This window comes from Gavia stellata, chromosome 1 (assembly GCF_030936135.1).
Source record: "Gavia stellata isolate bGavSte3 chromosome 1, bGavSte3.hap2, whole genome shotgun sequence".
NCBI lineage: Eukaryota > Metazoa > Chordata > Aves > Gaviiformes > Gaviidae > Gavia > Gavia stellata.
This window is the reverse complement of record NC_082594.1, coordinates 29440671-29465150: the sequence shown is the minus strand read 5'-3', so window position 1 is coordinate 29465150 and position 24480 is coordinate 29440671. Positions and strand designations below refer to the sequence as shown.

Here is a 24480-nt window from a genome sequence, read left to right as displayed (position 1 = left end):
CCTGATCTGCTTTTGTTTGGGTCCTGTACAAAAGATGGAGATGGTAAGAGTACTTGAAATGTTGCCTGGGAGATTTTATAGCTGTGGGATGCAGCACTACAGTGAGCATATTGCCACCACATGGCTATTTCTGCTACCTGCACCCGTGCCTACAAAGCCAAACTGAAGTTTTTGCCACTGTGCTGGCGTGGAGGTCCTAATGGACAATTTGTTTGGGGCTCAACTTCAAGCTTCCCCTCAAAGGATTTAGGCAGGATAGAAATGGGACACGTGTGCAGAGAGCTTGGCTTGTAAGTGCTTTGCAGGAACGTGGAAGTGTTTTCTGCAACTGAAGGGGTCTGGCTTGGGGTATGGGTGATTGGCTTTGGACGGGATGTCCCACTGTGTGACGGGAGGGACACAACCGCCCTTGAGCAAAGTGTTTTGGCACTGGAGGGATGGGTAACTTCTGGGAGCTGAAAAGCTGGGAGAGGGATGACATGGAAAGTTGTCTGACACAGGAGAGGAAAGGGTTTCCTCGCAACCTGTGGGATCCCAGCAGTCCAAGCCTGTCTCCTGGGCTCACCATCTTCAGCCAACCACAGGCAAACCATTTGCTCCCTGAAAACCATTTTGCGTTTCCTAATTCTTAGGGAAATCCTAACTGCGCAGGAGGATGACCGTCAGTTCTTTGCAACTATCGTCCCAGAATAGCAGACCATCAAAACCTTGCAGTGGATGTTGTCCAGACTGTTTGGAGAGGTGGGTCAAGCAGTATAGTACCACATGGGGGTTGTATATAGAGGAAAAGTAAGATGGTTTCTGCATGTGAGGCCTTACACAGGTGATAGTCATTTGGGTACTGATGTATTACTGTCAGCTGGAAGTGAGAGGACAGTGTTGGCCTTTCCAGAGTAGGTTGCAGTCAATGAAGTAAGTGAAGGTTTGAGGAACAGCTTTGAACCACATGTTTCACAAGGATATTTGGCCCTAACCTAATGCAAAATAGACTCCCCAAGTCAGGTGAGGAGCCTCAGCACTAGGTGCTTCGGCCTGCTAGTCCGTTTCTGTTGCACCAAATTAATTACTAGCGTAGATGGTCACACCACTTTGGGAACTCCAGAACTTCCTGGGCTGTGGCGTCTTCCTAGTAAGCGTGGACATTGAAGACCTTACTGCAAATCTATCTGGAAGCACAGGGATGAGGGACAGTGCAAGTCTGAGAGAATAAAAAGCTCCTGTTCTTGCTATAGGGATCATTCTACGAGAGAGAAGAGACTAGCTGTGGCCACCATTTTATCACTTGGTATTTGCTTGCTGTGAGTCTAAAACAATGGAGAACATGCAGGTAAACAGTGCAGCTGGGCAGCGCAGGATGCATTGCTGTATGAAAAGGCAACTGAACACCACCAGACTAATTTGGAGCAGATCTGATGACACAAACATTACTGTGACTACTTATTCCAACAGGAGTGAAAACATCAGAGGTGTTCAGCTGTGTTCAAGGATTGAGTTGATAGGGTCTGATTTACAGCAGAGTGAACCACCCGCAGAGATAGGTCTTTGGTGGAATGTTTCTTTGCAGTGTAAGAATTGTACTTCCAGGTTCTGTTTTCTATGCTTTGACTGCACAATAAACTGGTTTTCTTAGTTTGCTTTATATTCTTGATAACTACCAGTTGCTATGGAGTTATGGTGCACAATCAGCCTTTTCTGCCTGTTTATTAGCCAACTGCAAATACCTACCCTTAAAATCTCATGCAAAAACAGCACCCCAAAAGACCAGCACACAGAGCTGAAAATAGTATGTTTCTTGGATGTTTTTGTAAGACTTATATCTATTTTTTAATGACTAATGGTTCAGGCATACAATGGGGTTATGAAGAGTTAGTTAGTGAATATGAACCAAACTCTAGGAATTGTCTTGGTACATTGCCTCAGCCAGGGCAATGTGATACTACCAGGCAGCAGCTCACAGCAAAGGAGGGTCGTGATGCAAAAGAGTGGATTTTCAGGAGTAAAAGTCATTTGTTAGTGAAGTTATCTAGATTGAAAGATCTGTGGGGGTGAAATATGGGGCATTTGTATATCAAAGGTGAAAAAGTCACTTGGAAATTGCTGTTGCATGCAGTAGGAAAAAAATCTTGGAGAACAAAAAGCACATGGACAAGTGAGTATTGCCAAAATTCAGGCAGAGTTTGAGGAAACTGGCCAACAGCAGCAGTTTCCAGTTCCTTGAATTTTTGTTTTGTTTGTTTTCAGACTGATTTGAGCCAGACCCAATATTTTCCTTCCATTTTTGGTACATCTGAAGTTCCTCTGATCCTTTTCAGCTAGATCAGGGTTCTCGTTACCATTTATGCTCACAGCAGGAAGCTGTTTTCCTCAGCAATAGCTAAGGAAAGACACTGTATCTGTCTGTCCCCAGGCTGGACACCCCAAAGCCATCATGGGCATATTCTGGAACAGAGACAGGGAAAACACCAGGTTTCATCTCTTTGATATTTGTAAGCCCAGTTATTCTTTAGTTGTGGACAGATTTTTTCCAGTAAAAGAAGGTTGTCTCCTTTTTCCCTTCCCTTGCTGGCTTGTTCTTCCTATGCCATGGTTGACGTCTGCTGCCCAGCTGGAAGGAAAGCACAAGCTAAAAAGTGTGGCAGCCTTGATGGACACAGAGAGGGGCTCCACACTCCTTGGGCACCTGAGCTCCCTCTGAAAATGTCGAGAAGCGAGGCAGTGAATGGGAGCTGGGTGCCGAAACGCTGCTGTGGAACCAGCCACGCACTAAAAGCGCCGTACGGGCTGAAACCCCAGGCCCGGTATTTTATAGTCAATGTTTTCAGTATCACAAGCTTTAGAGAAAGGTGAGAGGCGGTTGAATTAGGTGCTGTAAAGGAAGTTACTTTTAAATTTCTTAAAACAATTTATGGTCTGAAATACTAGATCATCTGTCTTTCGGAGGGGTAACTTCAGATACTGTGGCAGCACAGTTCTGGGTGCTGCTACCGGTTTCATTTGTCCTCACCTGTACTGCTGACAAGTAAAAAAAATATTCCTTTTGGAACGTAAATCTAAGCAATCTATTAAATCTATTTCTTAAGTATCAAGAAATATGTACTTAATGCTTAGGAAACTGGTGTGGGTGAGCCATCCTCCCACTGGGGCGGGACTGGTGTCCCTAACGCACAGCCAATTTAGTGGGTATTCAATGACGGAAATAATGAGAACCATCTGACTATGACACGTGAACTTAATAAACACACATATTTTTGTTTCCTCCACAAAATCATTAGAGGTAAGTGCTTTGTGGCCCTGACTGAAACCCTTGCGGGTATCTGGCCTTCTGCAAGCATTAAGGGTGTCACAAGGGCCATCCCAAGAGTTGGTTTACGTCCCTGCAACTCCTGGCACCAAGCGAAAGTCTGTAAGAAACTGGCTGTGATTGGGGTGGTTTTGGCAGAGGACCTGCTCCCACCTGGAGCCGAGCGGGGCGGGCGGAACGCTGGTGCGCGGAACGCTCGGCGCAGCTCCTGTTCCCAGCCGGCAGCTCCGGGGGGACCGCGCAGGGGGACGGACCGCCGCGGGTCGCCGCGCCGCGGGCACGATGTGGAGCCGCGTCCGTGCCTGGGGCGGCGCGGCCGGGGGCTCCTGTCGCCTCGCCGCGCGGCTCCTCGCCGGCCCAGCGAGCGGCCGGGAGGCGGCGGGGGTAGCGCGGCTGGAGGGGAGGCCGCACAGGTACCGTCGCCTGCCGTAGGTCCTTCACCTGGGGGAGGGGGTGCCTGGCGGCGCGGAGGGCTTTGCCGTGGGCGCCGGGCGGTGTCCGCGGCCGTACCGCGCGTCGCCCCGGACCGCCGTCTTCTGAGGAGCGGGGTTTGCTCAGCTCCCCGGGGAAGGCTGCTCGCGTTAACCGCAGGTAGGGCCGGCCCGCCGTGGGCCGGGGTTGCCTCGCTGCGGCCTGTGCCCCGAGAGCAGGTTGCCGCCGTTGGCCTTTGCGTTAAACGGGGGCCTCGTGTTTTAGCGACTTTCTCCCGTGACCGTGGCGCCTGGACCGGGCGGGCGGGTGCGGGGGGAAGCCGCCGGAGCCCTGCGGGGCCTACGCGGCGCCGCGCTGTGCCCTGCTGCGGCCGGCCCGCCGCCGCCCCGCCTTCAGCTGCGCTGTTCTGGGTGCCTCGGGGTTGAAACCCGCTCGGGCAGCAAGCAGGCCAGGCCCCGGGCGGGCTGGGGCTGTGCGCTGCGACACCAGTGGGCAGAAGTCATCGGGAAAGCGAAGTCAAGGCGAGGGGAATGGCTCGGGCTGTGTTTCCTTTGGCTTTCCTTGCCGTTCTGCTCATCTTGGAGTGGCGTGAACAATACGCATACGTGACCCGAGCGTAGTTTTACAGCACGTGTACCAGCTGAGCGGTGCAGCCTGTTGGCAGAGGTACATGTCCAAAGCACTGGCTAAAAGTAGTCTTTGGATGTTCGTTTTTATTAAAAGATTTTAACTGCTTTTAACGAAAAGTCAGTTGTGCGTTTATTTTTTTTATTTCAAAGCTCCTCTCTATTTTTGAACGAGCTCCGATACCGTGATAGCCGCATGTATAAAGCAGCTTGGTTTCTTTTGTAGCTGTGTTTGCTTTCTAAGGCTAGGCTTCCGAGCAGAAGACAAACCTGATGGTAGGTGAAATACAGTAATGCAAGCTGCAGTGTACTCCTGGCTTTAAATGGTTAAGCCTTGCAGCCTTGCTGTGTTTTTCTGACGCTGTAAGCGAAGATCTCTGAATGGATGAATAGTTTTAAGGAGCATGCAGCCTGAATTAATGAAGAACATGTTTGAAAAAGATCTGTGGAAAATAGCTCTGTGTAAAACAGCAGGACTCTACTGTCTTCTCAGTAATGTGGTTCTGAAGCTTTCCTTAAATTTTCCTGTTGCTTTTCAACATTAAAATTTAGGTTTTAATGCTGACAGTTTAATGCTGGCAATTTATTAAGTGCAGAGTGACTGAAGTAATAATGTGGTGCCTGCTGATACTAGCAGAATTTTCTTTTTTGGCCAAAGAGAGGTGTGTGTGAGGCAGGGGGAAAGTATTTCAAAATTCTTTCAGGTCTATTGAAGTGTTTTATTTTGAACCAAAATATTTAATTGTAAGGTTTTTTTCTTTATTTCAGTAACTTGAAGGTGGTTTTTAAACAAAAAAGTAGTTGTGAATTTAAAGATTTAAACTTTTCATTTTAGAATGCTAAAGAGAACAGTTCTTTGACTTTTATGATAGTTTTTCCGCAGAATGCAGTTGTGTCTGTGTTGCAGCACTATCCTGTGAAGCTCCCTGCTGTCCCTGGCTTCACATCCTCACCTGCACTGTGCCAGTTTTAGCTTCTTTGCAGTGATGTGGTAAACTAGGTAGAGGAGCTGTTCCAGAGGGAAGAATAACCAAAATAACTTTTTTGTTCGTTACTGGGTTATCTTGCAGCAGGAGCCATTTCCCCATATGGCTGCACAAATTCTTGGCTGCTATATTGCAGGGCATAGGGTAGGGGAATGTGATCCGTAGTAGTGCCACAAGCATGAAACGATGTAAAGCTAAATGTGTGCGTACAGTCTTTTTTCAGGTGGCTAGGAGCATCTCTTTGTTGTATCATTTTAAGAGTTTCAGTGAGTTTTCTATAGTACTAATGAATTTAAGTGGCAGGTACCAGTAGATTCAAACTGTCTGCTACCTAATGCTTTATACTTTAAAAGTTTTAAGTTCATAGATTGAGCGCAGTTTGTTTGTGGAGGAAATAAAGTTGTTTATGTGGGGTTTTTTTTTGTGATGAAGAAACCATAAATAACCAAGAGTTTTAAATAGTGCCCTAGCCCTTCTCAAAAATCAAAAGGTAATGTTTGACATGTACTTAACATACTCAGTTTGCACATAATTAGGCCTAGACAGTTTTAAGTAGGTGGGGTTTTTTGTAGGCTTACAAAATTCAGCCTTGGACCCTATTTGTAACTTCCAATTTATTTTGCTTTTTAAACTTTGTGTGTCATCTAGCAAAATGCAGAAACTCTTCAGCACAAGCAGTGTGCTTTCTACTGAGAAAGATGAATCTACCGCTTCCAAAGACGGCACCACTGAAATAGCATCAAAGAGTCAGGAGAGTACAGCAGAAACACCAAAGCAGAAGTTGTTAGACATTATTGGTAGTATGAAAGTAGAAGTGAGCTACAGGAAGAAACTCCAACAGTTAAAAACACAGGAGATCAAAAAGCAAGCCACAAATAAGCTGGGAGGCCTGGACAGCGAAGGTAGTGTGCTTCAGAAAACTACAGAAGACACCCAGCGGTAAAGTATAACAAACTTTTCTTAGCCTGTTTTCTCCTTTTTTTTTCAAATTCTTTTTTTCATTATCTAGGACAAAATAAAGCATCAAATGCCATTTCCAAGTATGGAAAAGAATCTTGTAAGGGAATGTAGTGTACAGATGTAGATTACGGTAAATCATGGGTGAGAATCTGGACAAAAGATGTTGTATGCTTTCTGCAGTATGCTACCATTTTCTTCACTGAGACTCTCGAAAGGTAGCACTAGCATCTGCCCGTGGAAAGTTATTTTAATAGGAGGGGGAAAATACTGTTCAGATGATAAAATACAATAAAAACTGAGGAAAAAGGAAAAAAAATTACGAATGGTGTCATGATTGTCAAGTCTCATGGGTGGCTCCCCTCCACAATGTGTTACATCATGTTTGTAACCCTGCAGGTCTATGCTGCCTGTGGTCTTCCAGCTTCACGTCTGAGGGGCTATGCAGTAGAATAGGGCTGCTATTTTCCCAGGTTTGAGAACAAGAGCTTGTCAGTGTCATTTGGCAGTTGATGCCACATAGGGCAAACCTGGCCATCCCCCTGGCCACCCCCATTTGGGATAATGTGTAACTGTAACTTCTGAGTTATTAAGACATAAAATGACAGTACAGGAATGACAATTTAAATATATTATGGCTTTTAATTTTTGTATTTCCATATCTGTTGCGTCTCTTACAGAGGCAAACCTTTAAATCCAGAACTGGTGGAAGCTGCTTCTGCAGTTGCATCTTCCCTACCGCTCAACAAAAAACAGACAGAATCAGAACTACTTGCACAACTAAGACGACACGAAGAAACCACAGATAAACAGAAAAAGGGGGGAACTATTAACTTACGGTCTGTATATTGAATGTTATTTTCAATAATGTTTGAAATTCTGATTTTGCAATGTAATCTTGAAGGTGACTGGCTTCTGTGTTGGAAAGATGGCCCTAAAAGATATATTTGGACAGATTATTCTTGGAATTACTGAATAATGGGAACATCATTGGTCTCATTATACCAAACTGCCTAAATTTTGCCATCCTCATTCTAAAATGGTTTTGCAGAAATGGGATTGTTTTCCTGCCCAGGATCATTACTTTCTTGGACAGGCTAGCAAAATAACGTTTTGGTTTTTTTTTTTTCCCCCCAAGCTTCTGAAATTCTCGCACAATGGATGGATTTGTAGACGTTTCAGACATTCTGTCTGGACTGGTGAATTTTCATGACAGGTCTGCAGAACTGAACTAGAGCAGCTCTATTTATAGCCCCACCCTTCCTTTCAAAACTTTCCGGTCAACCAAAGAAACTCATCTCTTGGCTTAACTTCATTTCCAGTGTGGCTTTCAAACACGAGAAACATTTGTTTTGGAAACTGAAACAGTTGTGCATACTGCTCTTTTGGATGATGGCTAAAGACAGATTTTTCGTTCTCCTTTTTTTTCAGCTAGTACTCAGATAATTACTCAGAAAATAAAGCATTAAATCCAGGTCAAATGCTGAACTAAACAGAAAATTGGATCTTCAGCAAAATAGGAATGTGAAACTTTATTTATGGCCGCTTGTGGTGTGAACTGCAAGCTGCTTGTCACCTTAATTTATTCTGTGAAAACGAATTTGTCCCAAAGCAGGATTTAAGTTTGACCCATGTATTATTATTTGTAGGTTGCTCTAGGGATCAGTAAAGGATCTGCTTTGTATGTTTATCAATGAACTGCAAACAGAGCAGCTAACAAGCGAATGATGCTTGCAGCTGACGTCTGCCTTTTAAGTGAGCGAAAACCAAGGAAGAATGTGCCAGATGCTTGCAAATATGTTGAGTTAGATGTTTACAAATAGACTGGGAAGTGCAGTGCTCAGTGAATAACTTTACTAAACAAAATGCGTGTTCTTCAGAGGTTGTAAAGGGAAAGTTTCCCTTTTAGCCTGTATTCATGATTCTCTACCAAGAGCGCTAATGGTGGTTGTGGAGAGCAGAATGAAATTCTCTCCAAACATGTGAAGTCTGTGCTATTTGAGGAGGAAGTACGGTTTTAGGTAGTACACGCAAGCACCTCCAAAGGCTGCGTGTGTCCTCTGTTTTCATAATGTCCTCTCAGCCTGAATATAGGAGATCTCAAGAACTTGACAGAAGCTTATCTTGCCACAGGCTTTTGGAGCCAAAATGAGTAGCTTAAGAGGTTAGACGTCTGTCTGTTTTATGTACAATTGATGTGTCTCTGCATTTTTTTGTTTTTGTGTGCAGCATTACCAAAAATCTAAGAGGCATTTCTTAATACAAGGAGAATAAATAAGGAATATTTTATATAAAGGGTATGTTCATTAAACTATTAGTTACCAGTGAGGTTGTTCTATCTCTGTCACTGGGGTTTTTAGCAGAGCAGAGTACACAAACATCTTAATAATGGCATCGTCTGTGGGTGGCCAGCTTAAATGTAGTTAGAACCTACTTCAATTCCTGGTAAGATGTTGGAGGACTGTGCTGATACTGACTGAGCTAACACGTGCAGTGGCTAACCTTATGTGTACCTGCACCTGTTCCTTAAGGTATACACACTCTTCTCTAAAACTATTGATTTTAAAAAGTCTACCAGAAGGCACTAAAATGCTTTTAATAAATTAGAAAGCAATTACTTTTATTCATACGTGATTATTTTGTGTTGATTTTTATTTGACCACAAAAGAATACAGGCAATTTGACTTTTTTTTTCCATAAAGGTTTTGCATTCAATATACTGACACATTTTAAAAGCCAACATATATTCCACCATTATTTAAAACTATTGAAAAATGAGATACTTTCACAAGCAGTAGAGCCATATAATGCTCAACTGCAAAAAATTGGGACACTGTTATTGAGATTTATGAGGGCATGAAATAAGTTCTACGTTGGCTGGATCTTTTGGTTTGTACTATTTTTTTTTTTTCCACGATTGTTGCATGGCCTCCAGAGGTCACTGTTGTATGCAGTTGTCTCATCACCCTGTTTTGTAGACAGCATGAGGACAACGTGTTCACTAGGAGGGGAAAATATTAATAATACAGGAATTTATTTTTCTTGGTGTGGGATGAAGTTTCACTCAATGGAAATTACAACAGCACTATACCAAAATAAAATCAGCGGCACTACAAGTTGAAATTTCAGCTCCTGTTTTGGGTGAAGAAGTAAATTAATTCAGAGCTTAGGCTAAAGTATATCCAAAGCTCCTTGGGTCTCTGTTTTCACTGTTATAATAATTGATTGGTGATCAGGAAAGATAGAGCGTCTGTGCTTGTTACAAAAGCTCTACCTCTTCCCATCTCTGGAAGGCAGAAGTATCTAGGAGCTTATTTTTTTAACCTCATGTTGTGACATGAAGTAATATCATGTAATATCTAACCACTGTAGGTACACTGGGATTGGAGTATGAATTTGTAATCTGATGTTTATCATTACAAAACGCATTAAAAACATATTTGTAGTTTTATTTTTAGTTAATACAGGGGCACTTTTAATGATGGAATCATGAATGTTGCTGCCAGAAATGTTCATATACCAGTGATGACTTTCCAGTGAGAATATGATACCATTAACTGCGTGTTCTGATAGCTTGGTAGCATAGTCTGTCCAGACCTACTGTGCAAAACCACAAATAAATCAAGGTCGGCTGTGAGAAGAGCTTCTCTGAGGAAGCCTGATCCCCCTGTAGCACGGGAACACTCCAGCCTTGTAGGTCACAGCCAAGCCAAGCAGTGGGGCTGGGTCGTGTGTGACTGACCTTAGGAATTATGTCCCCTTGACCCTCAGAAGTGTGTCAAGCCTCTGGCCCAACACCAGCTCAATAATGCCAGTAGGCACTTCATAGACTAATTTCTAGTGTGAGATTGTTTTTTCTTTTAAGATTAAAATGAAATTATTTAAAACTTGTTTTCAGATGCCTTTCTTTCAAAGTAGGTACTTGAAGCGCTATGCTATTCTTGTTCTGCCGTTTGAAATTCTAAGAATGAAGCAAAAATCCTACTGTGTTGCTGCGGCAATTAGCTTTTACAATTTTCCAGAAGTATTTCTTTCTTGTTAATAAAACCTCTTTTGACTGAACCTACCAAAAACATAGTTTGAACTTAATTCAGATTTTCATAAAATGGATATGCAGTATTTTTGACTTGGCCTATTTTTGTTTTTTGAGACCATACTTATGTCTTAAAACTTTAGCATTGCAATTTTGGATGACTGCGTATTCCTGGAAATGGTTGGGTGGAGAGGATGGCTGTGAGGAAGAGGTATCAGCTTGGTCTTTACCAACTGACAGACTTACCAGTTAAGGGGACTAATCGGCGGAGGCAAAAAAGTGGTGTGTTTTGCCCTTTGCATTCAGAATGAACTGCAAACTGTGTCGGAAGAGATCAGAGCATTTGTTCTTCATGTATCGTTTTGACTACAGAATTATGAAGGAAGATGTGGTCTGTTAATGTTGTAATGTGATTATGCAATGCAACAGATAGCAGTGGATCAGGAAAGGTGACCTACTTATTAGGGTGGCATGATTGACCCATGTCAGCTGATGTGTGAAGGCAAGCTTCCTTTTGGTCTGCAGAAGCACAGCTCTGGCCCTGGGCAGTCTTGGTTCCTGTCAAAAAACCTGGTGATTTTTATCTCCCTATTTCAGTGTATTCCTTGTATCCAGAGAAATTCCTCATTTACTTAAGCAAAACATACCTAGTGCACTCTGTGAATATTGGTATGCAGATATATGAAATTTTTCTTTTAGTTGGAAACTAAATAATTTCAAAGAAAGCATTCATTGTAGATTTAGTAGGCTAAAATAGCACTTTTCATTTAATCGATATAGAATGTAACAACTGAGGTGATTTAAAAAACAAGACTTGAACGTTTGATGACTTAAAAATGCGTGTATTTTGTGACGAATATATAATTCTGTCTTATAGAGGCTTATGAAAACAATTGAGAGTAGAGTTTCTGGTTAATGCATGTGACAAACTTCCTTGCTTTGTCAATTTGTTGAGTTTTTACATTCATATTTTTAATTTCAGCAACGTTATTTCAGAAATGGCAGTTAAAAGGCAGGCCCCAGCTCAGAGAGGTGTGAGGATATCCAATCGCATTTCCTTGGAGTTGGATGAGGATGGTCAAAGAATCAAGCCTGAAAGATTGTCACCGCAGTCTTTTGACTCCAGAAGGTATTTTTGTTGTGTTTCATTCCAATAGAAGGAGTGCAAAAAATTACTAATGGATGATATTTTAGATTTAGTTGTACATATGCATGTTACCATGATACTTCAGAGCTTAAATAAATTACTAAGTATTTTTCAAAACAAGTGCTATTAGCGTTGAAATAAACGTTAACCAGCTAATCAAATAATGTGCACTTTCTAATATTAAATTTTAAATAATTTAAAGTACTTGGTGCTGAAATGTAATTGTGTTTGTTTTAACTAATTTAAATTATTCTTACTTATGCATAATACAATTTTGTATCACTTCCTTAACTTTCGGGGAAATGGAGGCTTTGAAGGCTTACTTTCATCTAATAGAAAACTTTGATAAATGTTCTATGTTTAGAAAAGTTTCATCCATTCTGTTGGGGTTTTAAAGAGATTTTAAAGTTGTTTTTTTATTTTTTTACCACCTTGATGCAACTGAGAAGTCGTTCTGTAATTGATTTCTTTATTGTCTGTGACATTATAATTGTCTATGAAATGAACTTTATAATTTACACGATGATTTCAGGGTACTCCTTAAATTAATCTTGCTGCTGGTTACGTGGCCAGTTCTGTTTTTAGTAAGATTAACTTCTCTAATCATTAATTTAATTTGCAAATTAATCCCCTTTTCTTGGAGTTAGAGTCTGGAAGTTGAGGGAGTCATTTGTTTTTAGATAAATAATGCTGAAGGCAGAATTTGGATAACTGAGGGGAAAAAAAAAAGCATGAATTTATGAGTAAGTAGATGTAAAATATTCTGCCCTCTCTGGCCAAGACATCTATTTCGGTATATCATAAAAAGAGAGTTGTGACTTCCTATAAGGAACAAATTGTAACATATGCATTGAGCCATGTAGATCATGCAAAAACATTGAAGAAGTGGCTGTAGGCAGTCATTGGAAGAACTTAGCCTGCTTGCTGAAATGTTTTTGAGTAACTTCCTTGTTCTTGAACTATGAAACTGTTAAGGTGTATTAGGGAAGTATCTCTTGGGCCTCTTCAATGTTATAAGGCCAGCAAGCAGTGTTTTCTTTTCTGATGCAAAGCTCGTAGAAAGTGCAAAAGGGGCTTCTTGTAATGGAAGTTGAAGGGAAGAAGTGGAACAAGGTTCTAGGCCAAGCCCTCCTGACTTACATATTTCTGTCCTGGGATTTTCATTCAGCTATAGGCTGCCAGTTTGAGGAGCAAGGGAACTGACTTCATTATCAGTTGCTGAATAGCTCTATAGATACTTTTAATCTGGCGATAATTATCAGACAGAGTTGGTAGTCACATGAAAGTAATTTTATTATTAGGCTATGATTTTTGACTGACTATGAGAAATATTGTATTTAAGGTGTTGGATTAAAAGTTTTTCAAAGTTTGAAAGAATAGAAATAATATGATCTAGAAGTATAAACTGAAAACCTGAGCTATTACGTGCTTGTACAGTGTATATTATTTCATATCTTCGCTAAACTTTTCATTTATTAACATACCGCAAAGTAAAGTGAATTTCACTTATGTTTGAGAACATTTATTGAATTTATGATATCTGAGAAGCTGTCTCGCCCTCTTTGTGTGATGAAACTGGACTTGGTATATAACTTCAGGAACAGTACCTTAAAATGGTTTTTAAAATCTCTGTAATGAGCAAACTGTCTCCAGTTTCAGTCCTAAGTTTCATCCTGCATCCCTGAAAATCTAACAGGTATACTTATCTATTGATAATATGAAAAGAATGGGTTAGGAAGAATATCTATGTTTAAATCAAGTTAGTAGATTTCAATGAAAAGTGTGATGTTGCTTTATAGTAATTTGAACTAGTAATTTCAAAATAAATGTTCTTCCAAGTCGTGCTTGTATCTTTGGCCAGTGTTATTGGGAGTTACACACAGATAGGAAAATACAATCCTAAATCAAAATTCTTTTAAGGCTCTGTAATTAGATTGCTCTGTGCTGAAATAGATCCCAGGTAGTTACATCAGTAAAATGTAACATGACAGGCGCATGTTTGCAGAAGTAGTTGTGGCCATCAGAAATCTGCAGTAAATCCAGAGAGGTGAAATTTTGAGGTCAGGAAGGGCAAGTATTGCCAAGGTGGTAGTGAATATGTAATAACATAAACTAGGAACTGTTAGAATTTCAATGGGAACCTGGAAGATTGTATGGTTAAAAACATCATTTGTTCTAAACTTCAGTGTGTTCGACAGTAAAGGCATTGTTTTCAATTTGTTTCCATTTATAAGAAAATTTATTTTGATTACTTGTTGAACTCTTGGATTTTTAAAAATTTTTTTAGTATAGGCTTATGCTAAAGATAAATATGAATAAAAATAGATTGTCAGAGTGAAATATTTTTATATTCAGAAGTGAGAGCATTAAGGTGATGCTATTTAAAATATATCGTACAGATATACTTTGAGTGTTTGCCATGTGGAAGAGAAGGTAGCTGTGTAATCTTCCAAAAAAGCTATTTATGTCATAAAGCAGGAATTGTTTGATTTAGCTGTTGCCTTTTCTCTTCCTGAATTGTGCAATATTTTTTACAGGGAAAAAACCCAAATTACCAGATTCACTTTTTAGTTGCAACTTTGTAAAATTGCTAGAGTACTGTGGTTTGATACTGTTTAGCTTTGTTCAGATTCCTAAATATTTCAGTAAAAAATGACTGCAAATATAACGTTTGATTTATGCTCATTCTTTCACATGGAAATGTTTTGGGAAGCTCTGTTACAGATGAATAATAAAGTCATAAACACTTTCTCTGGTTAAAAGCCTGAGGATTTAGTGAGAGTCACGATCTCATTTGTTTTTTCTCCAGAGATCTGTTAGCTCATAGGAATATTTTGTGCTTTTAAATTTGTTATCTGGCAATGTTGTGAAGTGTTGTGAAATACTAAATATCGTTTTTCTTTTTTGTTTATAGAAGTCTCAAAGTAGGAAGGAGACTGAATATATTCACTAAGGCTTCTACAGAAACAGAAGACGTACTGAAAACAGGTTAGTGGAAATTCAGTTATGAAAAACCCAGTGAAGCCAAGTTCTGAATTTTTAGAATATCAAGAAATTCACTGTTGTGAAGGAGACTTATCACCTGTTTACTTCCTGGTTTCAGACCTGTTAAAAAAAATGAATAATGTAACTCTGATTTTTAGTAAGCAAAACTTCCATGCAGTGTAATAGATTAATGTTTTCTGTACTAATTAGGTCATTCTGTTACTGAACTTGAAGGGTAAAATTGGCTTTTTGTCATTAAGGCCAGTCTGTCTTCCGCGAGTGTAAAACCAGCCCGGAGAATGGGTATGTTGGCTCCAGTAGCTTATTTGATCAAGTTGCAAACTTGCTGCATTCATTTTATGGCGGAGAAACACAAGGCTGTTATACCAGGGAAACTAGTGTGCTCTACAGGTGGCTAAGCATAAGCAGGGTAGGAAAAAAACAAGACCACGCATTGGATTGCTTTGTGGCCTTCTCTTGTTTAGTGTTGTATATGTAACTTGAAAGATCCTGCAAGTGGCTGACAAATGACGCTTTGGCTTTACCTACTGTAAAGCTCTTCATACATGTTCAGAATCATAGAATGGTTTGGGTTGGAAGGGACCTTTAAAGGTCATCTAGTCCAACCCCCCTGCAGTAAGCAGGGACATCTTCAACTAGATCAGCTTGCTCAGAGCCCTCTCCCACCTGACCTTGAATGTTTCCAGGGATGGGTCATCTACCACCTCTCTGGGCAACCTGTCCAGTGTTTCACCACCCTCATTGTAAAAAATTTTTTCCTTTTATATCTAGTCTGAATATACCCTCTTTTAGTTTAAAACCATTACCACTTGTCCTGTTGCAACAGGCCCTACTAAAAAGTCTTTCCTCATCTTTCTCATAAGCCCCCTTTGAGTACTGAAAGGCTGCAATAAGGTCTTCCCAGAGCCTTTACTTCTCCAGGTTGAACAACCCCAACTCTCTCAGCCTTTCTTCATAGGAGAGGCGTTCCATCCCTCCGATCATTTTCTTGGCCCTCCTCTGGACCTGCTCCAACAGGTCCATGGTTTTCTTGTACTGAGGATTCCAGAGCTGGATGCAGTACTCCAGGTGGGGTCTCATGAGAGCAGAGTACAGGGGCAGAATCACCCCCCTTGACCTGCTGGCCACGCTTCTTTTTATGAAGCCAGTTGGCTTTCTGGGCTGTGAGCGCACATTGCCGGCTCATGTCCAGCTTTTCATCCACCAGTACCCCCAAGTCCTTCTCCGCAAGGCTGCTCTCAATCCCTTCATCCCCCAGCCTGTACTGATACTGGGATTTGCCCCGACCCAGGTGCAGGACCTTGCACTTGGCCTTGTTGAACCTCATGAGGTTCACATGGGCCCACTTCTCGCACTTGTCCAGGTCCCTCTGAATGGCATCCCATCCCTCAGGCATGTCAACTGCACCAGTCAGCTTGGTGTCTGTCATCTGCAAATTTGCTGGGAGTGCACTTGATCCCACTGTCTACTGATGAAGATACTAAACAGTACTGGTCCCAATATGGACACCTGAGGGACACCATTTGTCACTGATTTCCATCTGGACATTGAGCTGTTGACCACTACTTTCTGGATGCAACCATCCAGCCAATTCCTTATCCACCAAGTATACATGCCAAAACTCATCTGAGTTAAAACCAAAAACCAATGGCAAAACAAGTATGACCCACCTTCGTATTCACTGAATGGCACAGCTCTGCAGGAACAGTCTTAATGCCACGTAAGGGGGATAGCTTTCATGCATGAAGACAGCTTTACTACAGACTGGGTTTTGGCTAAGAGTGTGTGAATTTGGGCAAGTCATGTAAAGAACTCCCTCCTTCACTTTTCTTTCTGAACAATTAAACTGCATTGTTAGCACTGATCTTTAATGTGCTGATTTCCCTGAGCTATTCTGAGGCCCTTTGGAAAAAAGACTTTATTCCAGTGTAGTGACTTAGAACTATATATAAAGCCAGCAGCTGCAGAAGAAATAGTATTCCTCTCTGATATCTTAGAAAATGATGCATATATGTTTCCATTTCAAGAGTAGGACTGTTAGTTTTTGCCAGATTCTGGCTGAGTAGTTTCCTCCCTTTTTTTACACTTGAAACTGCAGGGAAAAATTAATTTGTTTACTGAATTTCTTTAGTAAAATGTCAGTTAGTGCTATTTGCGTATTTTCAAGCAGCTGTGAGCTTTCTGAATGCAGCCACCTCTGTGGTGGACTATGAAAATTGCTTATTAGAATGGAATTCAATTTGCTGTTTTTTAAGACTAATTTCCTTAAAATTGGTCCATTTTACATATAAAAACATAATGAATGATGCAGCGTTTGTTTTTAGCTAGCTTGACAAATGTGACGTTCAGGTAACTGGCATTTGAGCTGAATCAAATTTACTCAGGTAAAATGGTGAGAATTTAACCTTTCTTTTTTTGCACAAACACAATGCAGGCACAACGGCACATAGTAGTCACCCTAGATAAAAAGTTGAGATACACAATTTGTGCACATTCCAGTTTTGTGTTTAAAAAAAAAAGTGTAAGAGAGCAAGTGAACTTTATTGGATTTGTAATTAGATATTAAGAAGTAAGCTGCTTTGAGCTTTTTATGTGGTGTTTCCTTGTTTGATTTCAGGTAGCCTTGAGGAAATCTACAATATATTCTAAGCCAGGAAGCTTGTTACTTGGCTTACTGACTAAGCCTAATGACAAAATTTTTTTTTGCATTAGTCTTGGGACATACCAGTGTGATACTTGATACCTTGATACTTGATTCATTTGCTTTCACTTTCTTGGCTCATATTAGCGGAGATAGTTAAAATATTGTTTGTGCATGACAGAAAAGCAAGTTCTGTGTTATGTATTGAATATTTATTTTGAAAACCTGAATGTTAACTGGAAAGTAAATTGGCATCCTGAAAAAATTACTCATAACTGTTAACATAAAATATCAGTAACTGTTAACATAAAATATCGGTATTACTTTCTGTTTCACAGAGGTGAAAATACAATGATTATCACCTTTACTGCAAGCTTGAAAAAATTAGTTTCTGCTATCTTCTGTTAGAAGATTTATTAGTAGCGCATTATTAAAGGTATTCTTTAAGATGTGGACAATAATTTCATTCTGGTATGGTTTCTCATGTTGTCTTTTAGTTGTATTTTATTCCTGCCTCCAGCCCTCAAATCGAAGTAGGCAGCTAGGGAATGTAGTTCTGGAAATTTCCCTGCTAAGTAAGAAATAATTTGAAAAAGTATCTTCTGATTTAACACAAAGAACGAAAACACTTTTCAGTATGTAAAAATATTATTTGCCCTTTCATTTTGTTTTTTCTTAAAGGAGAGGGGAGATTTTTTTTTAAATCCAGTTGAGTTGTATGTAAGCCACTGAGCCAAAGATGAAATTATGTCTCAGTTTCAAATACTTGCACTTATGAGTAGTAAAATAATAGCTGATTGGCTATGATCCACTTCAAATGGACTGTAACATTTGAATTCACATCAAGATCTCTGTTCCAAGGAGCTTAGGGTGAATTGATAACAGGGGGAGACAAGAAAACAAAGGGGAACATGGCTTAGGCCAGCTCATGAGACAGCAGCCCAAGGCACTCCCAGCGGTTCCTCCCTGTCCTGTGGTAACAGCTTGTTCCCTTCACTTCAGCGATGCGGTTCAGTCTGGGCTCATGACCAGTTCTCCTGGGTGGAGGGGCAGGAACTCCTTAAGAATAAGTCTGCTGCCATATAAGTACACTTTGATTTTTAAAAAAAAATAAAATTATATGCATCAGGAAAGTTGCATCCCTAAAGGGACTGTTTGACTTTGGGAGAAGAATAGGAAATCAGGCTTTCTCGAGCCCAAGAGACAAAAACTGGGACACTTATGTGTGTTGGGGAAAGAATTGCCATCATGTGTAGATTGAGTTGTCTCCCTGAAGGAGACTATGGTTGTGAAGTACCTAAAAACTCCTGTAGTAAGCAAGATTCCTTTAGCAGGGTGCACCAGTCAAGTTCCGAGTTTGTTGTATGTACAATTTGTGAAAGACAAAAAGGAAAAAAAGATTGTGGAAAAATTAAATTCCTGCTCTGTGTGAAAGGCTTAAAAATAAATTGTCCCCTAGGAGTTCAGAATATGTTTTCATCAGACATTTGTGAATTTAATGGACTTTCATTTCAACAGAGAATTCTCATTTGAGAAAGGTGATGCTGGCATCCAAGGTAGAAAAATTCACACAGCTTGAAAGTATTAGTCTTCGTAAAGGTTAATGTTAAAGGACTTTGGTTTAGTTAGTGAGAAGTCTTTGGCATGCTGACAGATTTTCACAAAGTTTTTTTTTAGCATCTTCACCAACAATTTGGGATCTGGAATTTGCGAAGGAGATCGCAGCAATGACTGCACAGCCTCCCCGAAATGGTTTTGAGGAGATGATCCAGTGGACAAAAGAAGGAATTCTGTGGGAGTTCCCAATTGACAATGAAGCTGGTACGTGCACTGTTAACTTTTATTATCTGTCTATAGTTATCTTTTTTGAGAATTAGAGCATGTTATGACCTTTGACTGTTTTACCATGGTGTTTCAGCTATGAGTCATGCATTTGATAGTAAACAAATACAACTTTTCCAACTGTCCCAAATCAGAAATGCTTCACATGAACTCATTCTGGCACTCTTCAGGTGAAGTCCTGCAGGTGGTTTGCCTGATCTGGGGACTGCCTGCTGCCAAAATGGGGAGAACTCCCTCCCTCCCTCCCTCAACCCTGATGCTTTCAACACCAAAAGGCTATTCAAGTCTATTACATAATACCTTTTACTATGCAACATCTTTAAAGAAGCTTCTAGCAGAGGATGGGGAATCTTAAAACTGCTGTGTGTGTTGTATAATGCTGATTCTGTTCTTTGGTGTGGTGCTCAGACCAAGTGGCTAGCCGGGTCCTAATCAGTTATCTGCCAGTTCAATATCTGCACCAGCCGAGTGTTAAACAGTTGTTTGCTCCCTTTGTTCTATCTGTTTCATACGAATAAACAGTCACAATATTCACTCACTCTGGGCATCTTAACTAGACATCTTTATACATGGTATTTACTTTTATTACCATTTTTAAAAAGAAAAAGCTCTGTGTGAAGTTAAGCCAGCAGAGAAGAGAGTGAATGTTAAGGAAGGGAAGAACAACTACACAGAGCAAGTGCACACTTTAGGAAAGGGGACTTCATAACTTCAGGGAGAGCTTGGCTGTGGGTTGGTTTTTTTAGGACTTTAAAGACATCAAACAGAACTACTTTAGAATGATTCAGTCACTGAAAGCAAAACAGGTTAGTATCTGAAGCTGGGAGTCTTTGAAAATCTGTCCTATACTGAGTTGCAAATTGCATAATGTGGTTCATTGTTTCTTAATGTTTATTCTCATCCTATTTTGGCAGTTTCTTCACAGAATTTAATCACTGCTCCCAGAATTGATCTGTTCCATCATGTAGAAATCTGAGTATACTCTAGTCATGTTTTTGCAAGCTTAAAACCACTGCGGCCAATGGTTTTTCTGTTGTAATGTGGCTGGAACCCTGCTGTCTGGGGCCGTAAGTGGACCAGGCGTCTCTGGCGGCCAGTGGTTTTTCTGTTGCAGCAATGTGGCCCGAACCGTGCTGTCTGGGATGAGGTGGTGAATGGACAAAGAGTCTTTACATATACTTAAACAAGAATCTTTATTGATTTGTCCACAAACACTAGTCATGTGGAAAATTCCAGTGGAGCGTTCCAAAATCTATCACCTCTCAGGTTGAAATATCAAGTCAGTAAATTCTTACCCTATCAAACTGCCAACCATGGGCTGTTAATCTGATCAGGTATGTCAACGCACAGTTAAAAGCTTGCTCCAATTACATCAACATACTGTAATTTCAGTGGCTCTGCAAAAGAAAGATGCCCCTTCCTGCTGTTGAGTGTTACAAAACTGCAAAGTTATCTCCCTCAATAGGACGACATTAACCTCAGCTTGTTCTGTATCAAGAAATGTGTCATTTTTCTTTTATGCCACAAGCACGTGGCTTTAAAAAACGTAAGTGTAATTAAATTTTCTACTGAGGAAGCACATATAGTCAACTTTTAGCATTATGAAAGCCTTTAAAGTTTTAAATGAAATACAAAAAAGAAAGAAGACCGCTTATAACTGTTTTCCTTGGCTCCAGAGCATCTCTGGTGTTCTCATTAGAGTGCTTTACCAGGGCACTGTACTGTGCTTTGAGGCATCAGGGCAAGGTCATGATTTTTGAAACTTTTCTGGCCTTGGTGCAAACATCTGAAGATGTGGCTAGAGTTACTGGCTTGCTGCAGTGGCCAGTAGCAGCCTTCCCCCCCAACCCGCTACCCTGTTGTCTGCTTCTTCCTGCATGTCCTTTTTCTAATCTGATGCAGCTGAAGTCACTGTTAGGCAGAAAACTACTTTTTTTTTCTGTCCCATCTCTCTGACCTCTGGTTAATTTTTACCAGATTAGCAAGCCATTAGAATAGCTTGCGTAACATCGTTCTCACTCCTCCTCCTTTCTGCCTGCCTCTTCTGCTTCTAGTAGCTTTACTTCTGCTCCATGACTTGCCATGGTAAAAAGTTGGGAAAAATGTTGATTTCTGCCCCTTTTTAAAATTATTTCTGTGCATTTATGCCTCGATGACTCAAATCTGAGGAGTGCAGTCATTAAAAAGAACAGTGCAGATTATTGGTGCTCCTGTGCTTTAGGACCTCATTCTGAGGAGCAAATGCATCTGGCGGGCCAGAGATTGTTACGGCAGAAGTGATAGGCATAATGGAAGTCTCAGAAAATTAATGCCTCAGTTGCCCCTGATGGCTTCTGTAGGCAAAAGTTCACCAAGTTCTCTTCTGGCTGTTCTGCTGATATGCTGTTCCCAGCAGAGAAGCATTGGATCAGTTTGCTAAGGGAGGTGGCAAACACTGCACAACCATTTTAGGGGGGGTTTGCTTTACTAATTCTGGGTCTATTTTAGGGACCTACTGTAAGACCATGATTTACCTCATTCTGAAAATCCTAGAGTGATGGTTTGTGTTGGAAGGGACCTTTAAAGATCATCTAGTCCAAACGCGCTGCCACGGGCAGGGACATCTTTCACTAGATCAGGATACTTGGTCATCTTTATAGCATGTCAGCAACACTCCCTATAAGGATTGACATCTGCATTTGAGACGTCATCTTTAAGGCAAGATTGATCATGTCTTGGAATGGTTAGTGTTTTAGCTAGAGAAATTCCGCAGACTTCCTGTTTTGTTGTACATAGGGGATTGGAAATAAGATATTGAGAGTGGATGACTTCTTGCTTTGAGGTTGGTAAAGAAAATCCTCTACTTTAGACTCCCACCATGCATGTTTTTTCAAATTAGGTTTCTGAGGATAGCTCAAGAGAGGCTGAGGTACAGGCTTGTTCTTCCCATGCAGCACAAGTTACAGCTTTCTGGGAGTGGGGGGAGTCACGCGAGCATATCTCATCTAATCAGTTCCCACCAGAGGTCTCAGCCTCTGAAGCTTTGGGCAATTGTGGTCTCTTTTTGTGATGTACGCTTTACTTTTCTGAGGACTGAAATATGTGGTCTAACTGAAATGTTTGGACTTAACACTTCATCCCCAAACCATATATCATGTCTTTGACAAATGGGAGATCAAAATACGTGATGTAGTATTTCTTTCTGACCTGCATTTTTGTGAGACTGTAAATGGTTTAATTTTTTATAGGTTAGAGATGAAAATTGGTGAAATTATTAATTAGAGATAATCTGTCCTGATACCCTATATCTATGCCCAAAAGAAGAACATCTAGAAGGCTAAATTTTATTGTCAGCATTATTCAGATTCTTTCAGTAGTGGGTTCGTTGGTTTAGTTCTCTCGGATTTTTGTGACCAGCAAAAGTATGGAAATCTGGAAAGGGTGTTAGCTTGTGAAAGCAACCAGCAGCATCCAGGTACAGTGAGATTCTGCCTTTTCTTGGTGGGGGAAAGTTGGTGTGGGTGGCATGGTAAAAGGATCATCTCTCTGCTTCTGTAAGTGGACATAGGTTTCCAAGCACAGCAGAAATACACCTTCTGAAGTTGACATGACCTTTTTTCTTTTTTCCTTTTAACATAAAGGAAAAAGAATAGAGCTTCTGAAAAGGAAACGTGCTTTCTTTTTCAAGGACAAGGGAGATAAATGTGGCATGTAGCTGGTATTGATAGACTCGCATGTTTCTGGGAAAAATCTATGGGAAAAATAGAGGCATTTCCCAGCTCCTTCAGATATTGTGATACCTAAAGTTTAAAACAGGAAAGAAATAATGTGAACTTAACAAATACAAGCTGAGAGACTTCTCCATCCCAGAGATGTGTATAATTTCTTCTGAAACTTAGAAGCTTTAACACAGGAGGAAGCCTAGGACTGACATGGCTACCTCAATTTTAATACTCCTGATTTAATGTTGTCAAATAATAGATAATATCCTAGCTAGTATAGAAAAACTTGTATACTTATGTCTATGGTGTAGACTTTCCATTTTTGTTGTCTGGAAATGTTCATATGCGATACTTTTCTCTAATAACAGGTTTTTACTTAAAGGTGCAAATGTCGTTTACAAATCTATAGAAAACTGGGACCAAATAAAAATTTTCATGTATCCCTAACTGAAGAAAAATCTTTCAATTGCAAATCCCAGTTTGCCTTGTTTTTTATCTCAGAATTGGGAACTGTGAAAGCAGCCTTTTTTTCTATACGTAGGAATTTGTGTTCTGAGTCTTTGTCCTGTGAACGCTAGCATCATAGTATGAACAACAGCAAAGGAAATCCACAGGACAGAACAAAAATTTGCTGTAGTATCTGAGCTGTGCTTGATTAGACATCTACAATAATCCCTTGTTCCATGTTCCTGTGGATGCTTTTGAATGCATCATCTTTTGCACTCGTTATGACTTAGAAGTAGCAGCTGGTGAGATACACAACACTTTTACATTGGTGTACACTCACAGATTCAGAAAGTGTTAGAAAAACAATTTTCTGTGCCCATTTGATAGCAATAGGATGTTAAAACCATGACATGGAATGAACATGCAAGTGTGTGTTAGCTGTTCAGTATTAGGTACTTTATGAGGTTGCCTCATTTGTTCAAGACTAGATTGTATTCTTTAATCCTCTGCATAATTTAGGCAATCAGTGTTTTCTTTAAGACTTTACTAAGAAAGTCTCCCCAGTCCAAAAGGTGGTACCCATGATGAATCAAAATTTTAATGTATTGAACAAACAGCTTTTTTGGCAAGAAGATTGATTGATTTATTTTTTTAATTATTCCCCCTGCTCCTGCCCCCACATCAGCTTTCAGCAAGATTACCAGCCAGAGAGTTGATTTAAATATTAGGTATTCTCATAAATGAGAGTGAAAAATGGAAGTAATATGGTAGACAGGAGTATGATACATGCTGACGCTTTTAGTGTGGAGGGAGAAAATAAAGTCTTAAAATTCTGCAGTTTCTTCCACTTCTGTGTGGTTGGCTTAACTGTGCAAAAGAATTAAAAGGCACAGAACCATTGATTTTACTAATTTAAGATTATTTGCAAACTATATCCTTTTATACTTTGTTAAATTTGCTGTTATATTATGATAATATCTTTGTCTTTTTTTTTTCGTCCCTTTTGTTAGGGATGGAGGATGATGCTGAATTTCATGAACATATCTTTCTGGAGAAACACCTCGAAGACTTTCCCAAGCAAGGACCTATTCGCCACTTCATGGAACTAGTCATCTGTGGGCTTTCAAAAAACCCATACCTCAGTGTTAAACAGAAGATTGAACATATTGAATGGTTTCAGAAGTATTTTGAGGAAAAGAAGGAACTTCTTCAAGAGATTTGAGACTTGGGGAAGTGCTTAACCTTGAAATGAAGAATCATTACATCAAAATTGATGATTTCTTATAATGGAAATACTGTCAGTACTTAGTAATCATGTGACCTGAAAGTTGTATTTTAAATAATAAACTGAAAGGTCATAC

The 24480-nt window shown here is 40.3% G+C and overlaps 1 protein-coding gene across 1 annotated transcript; it reads left to right on the top strand.

Annotated features, from left to right (window-relative positions):
* Positions 1-1075: 1075 nt before the first annotated feature.
* MRPS31 (mitochondrial ribosomal protein S31) lies at positions 1076-24480 on the top strand. Its single transcript, XM_059826166.1, is given in 9 exon segments — positions 1076-1196; positions 3440-3564; positions 3566-3714; positions 5994-6284; positions 6983-7141; positions 11318-11464; positions 14397-14470; positions 18807-18950; positions 24130-24480. Coding segments are annotated over 9 exon segments (1422 nt in total). The 3' UTR covers positions 24342-24480.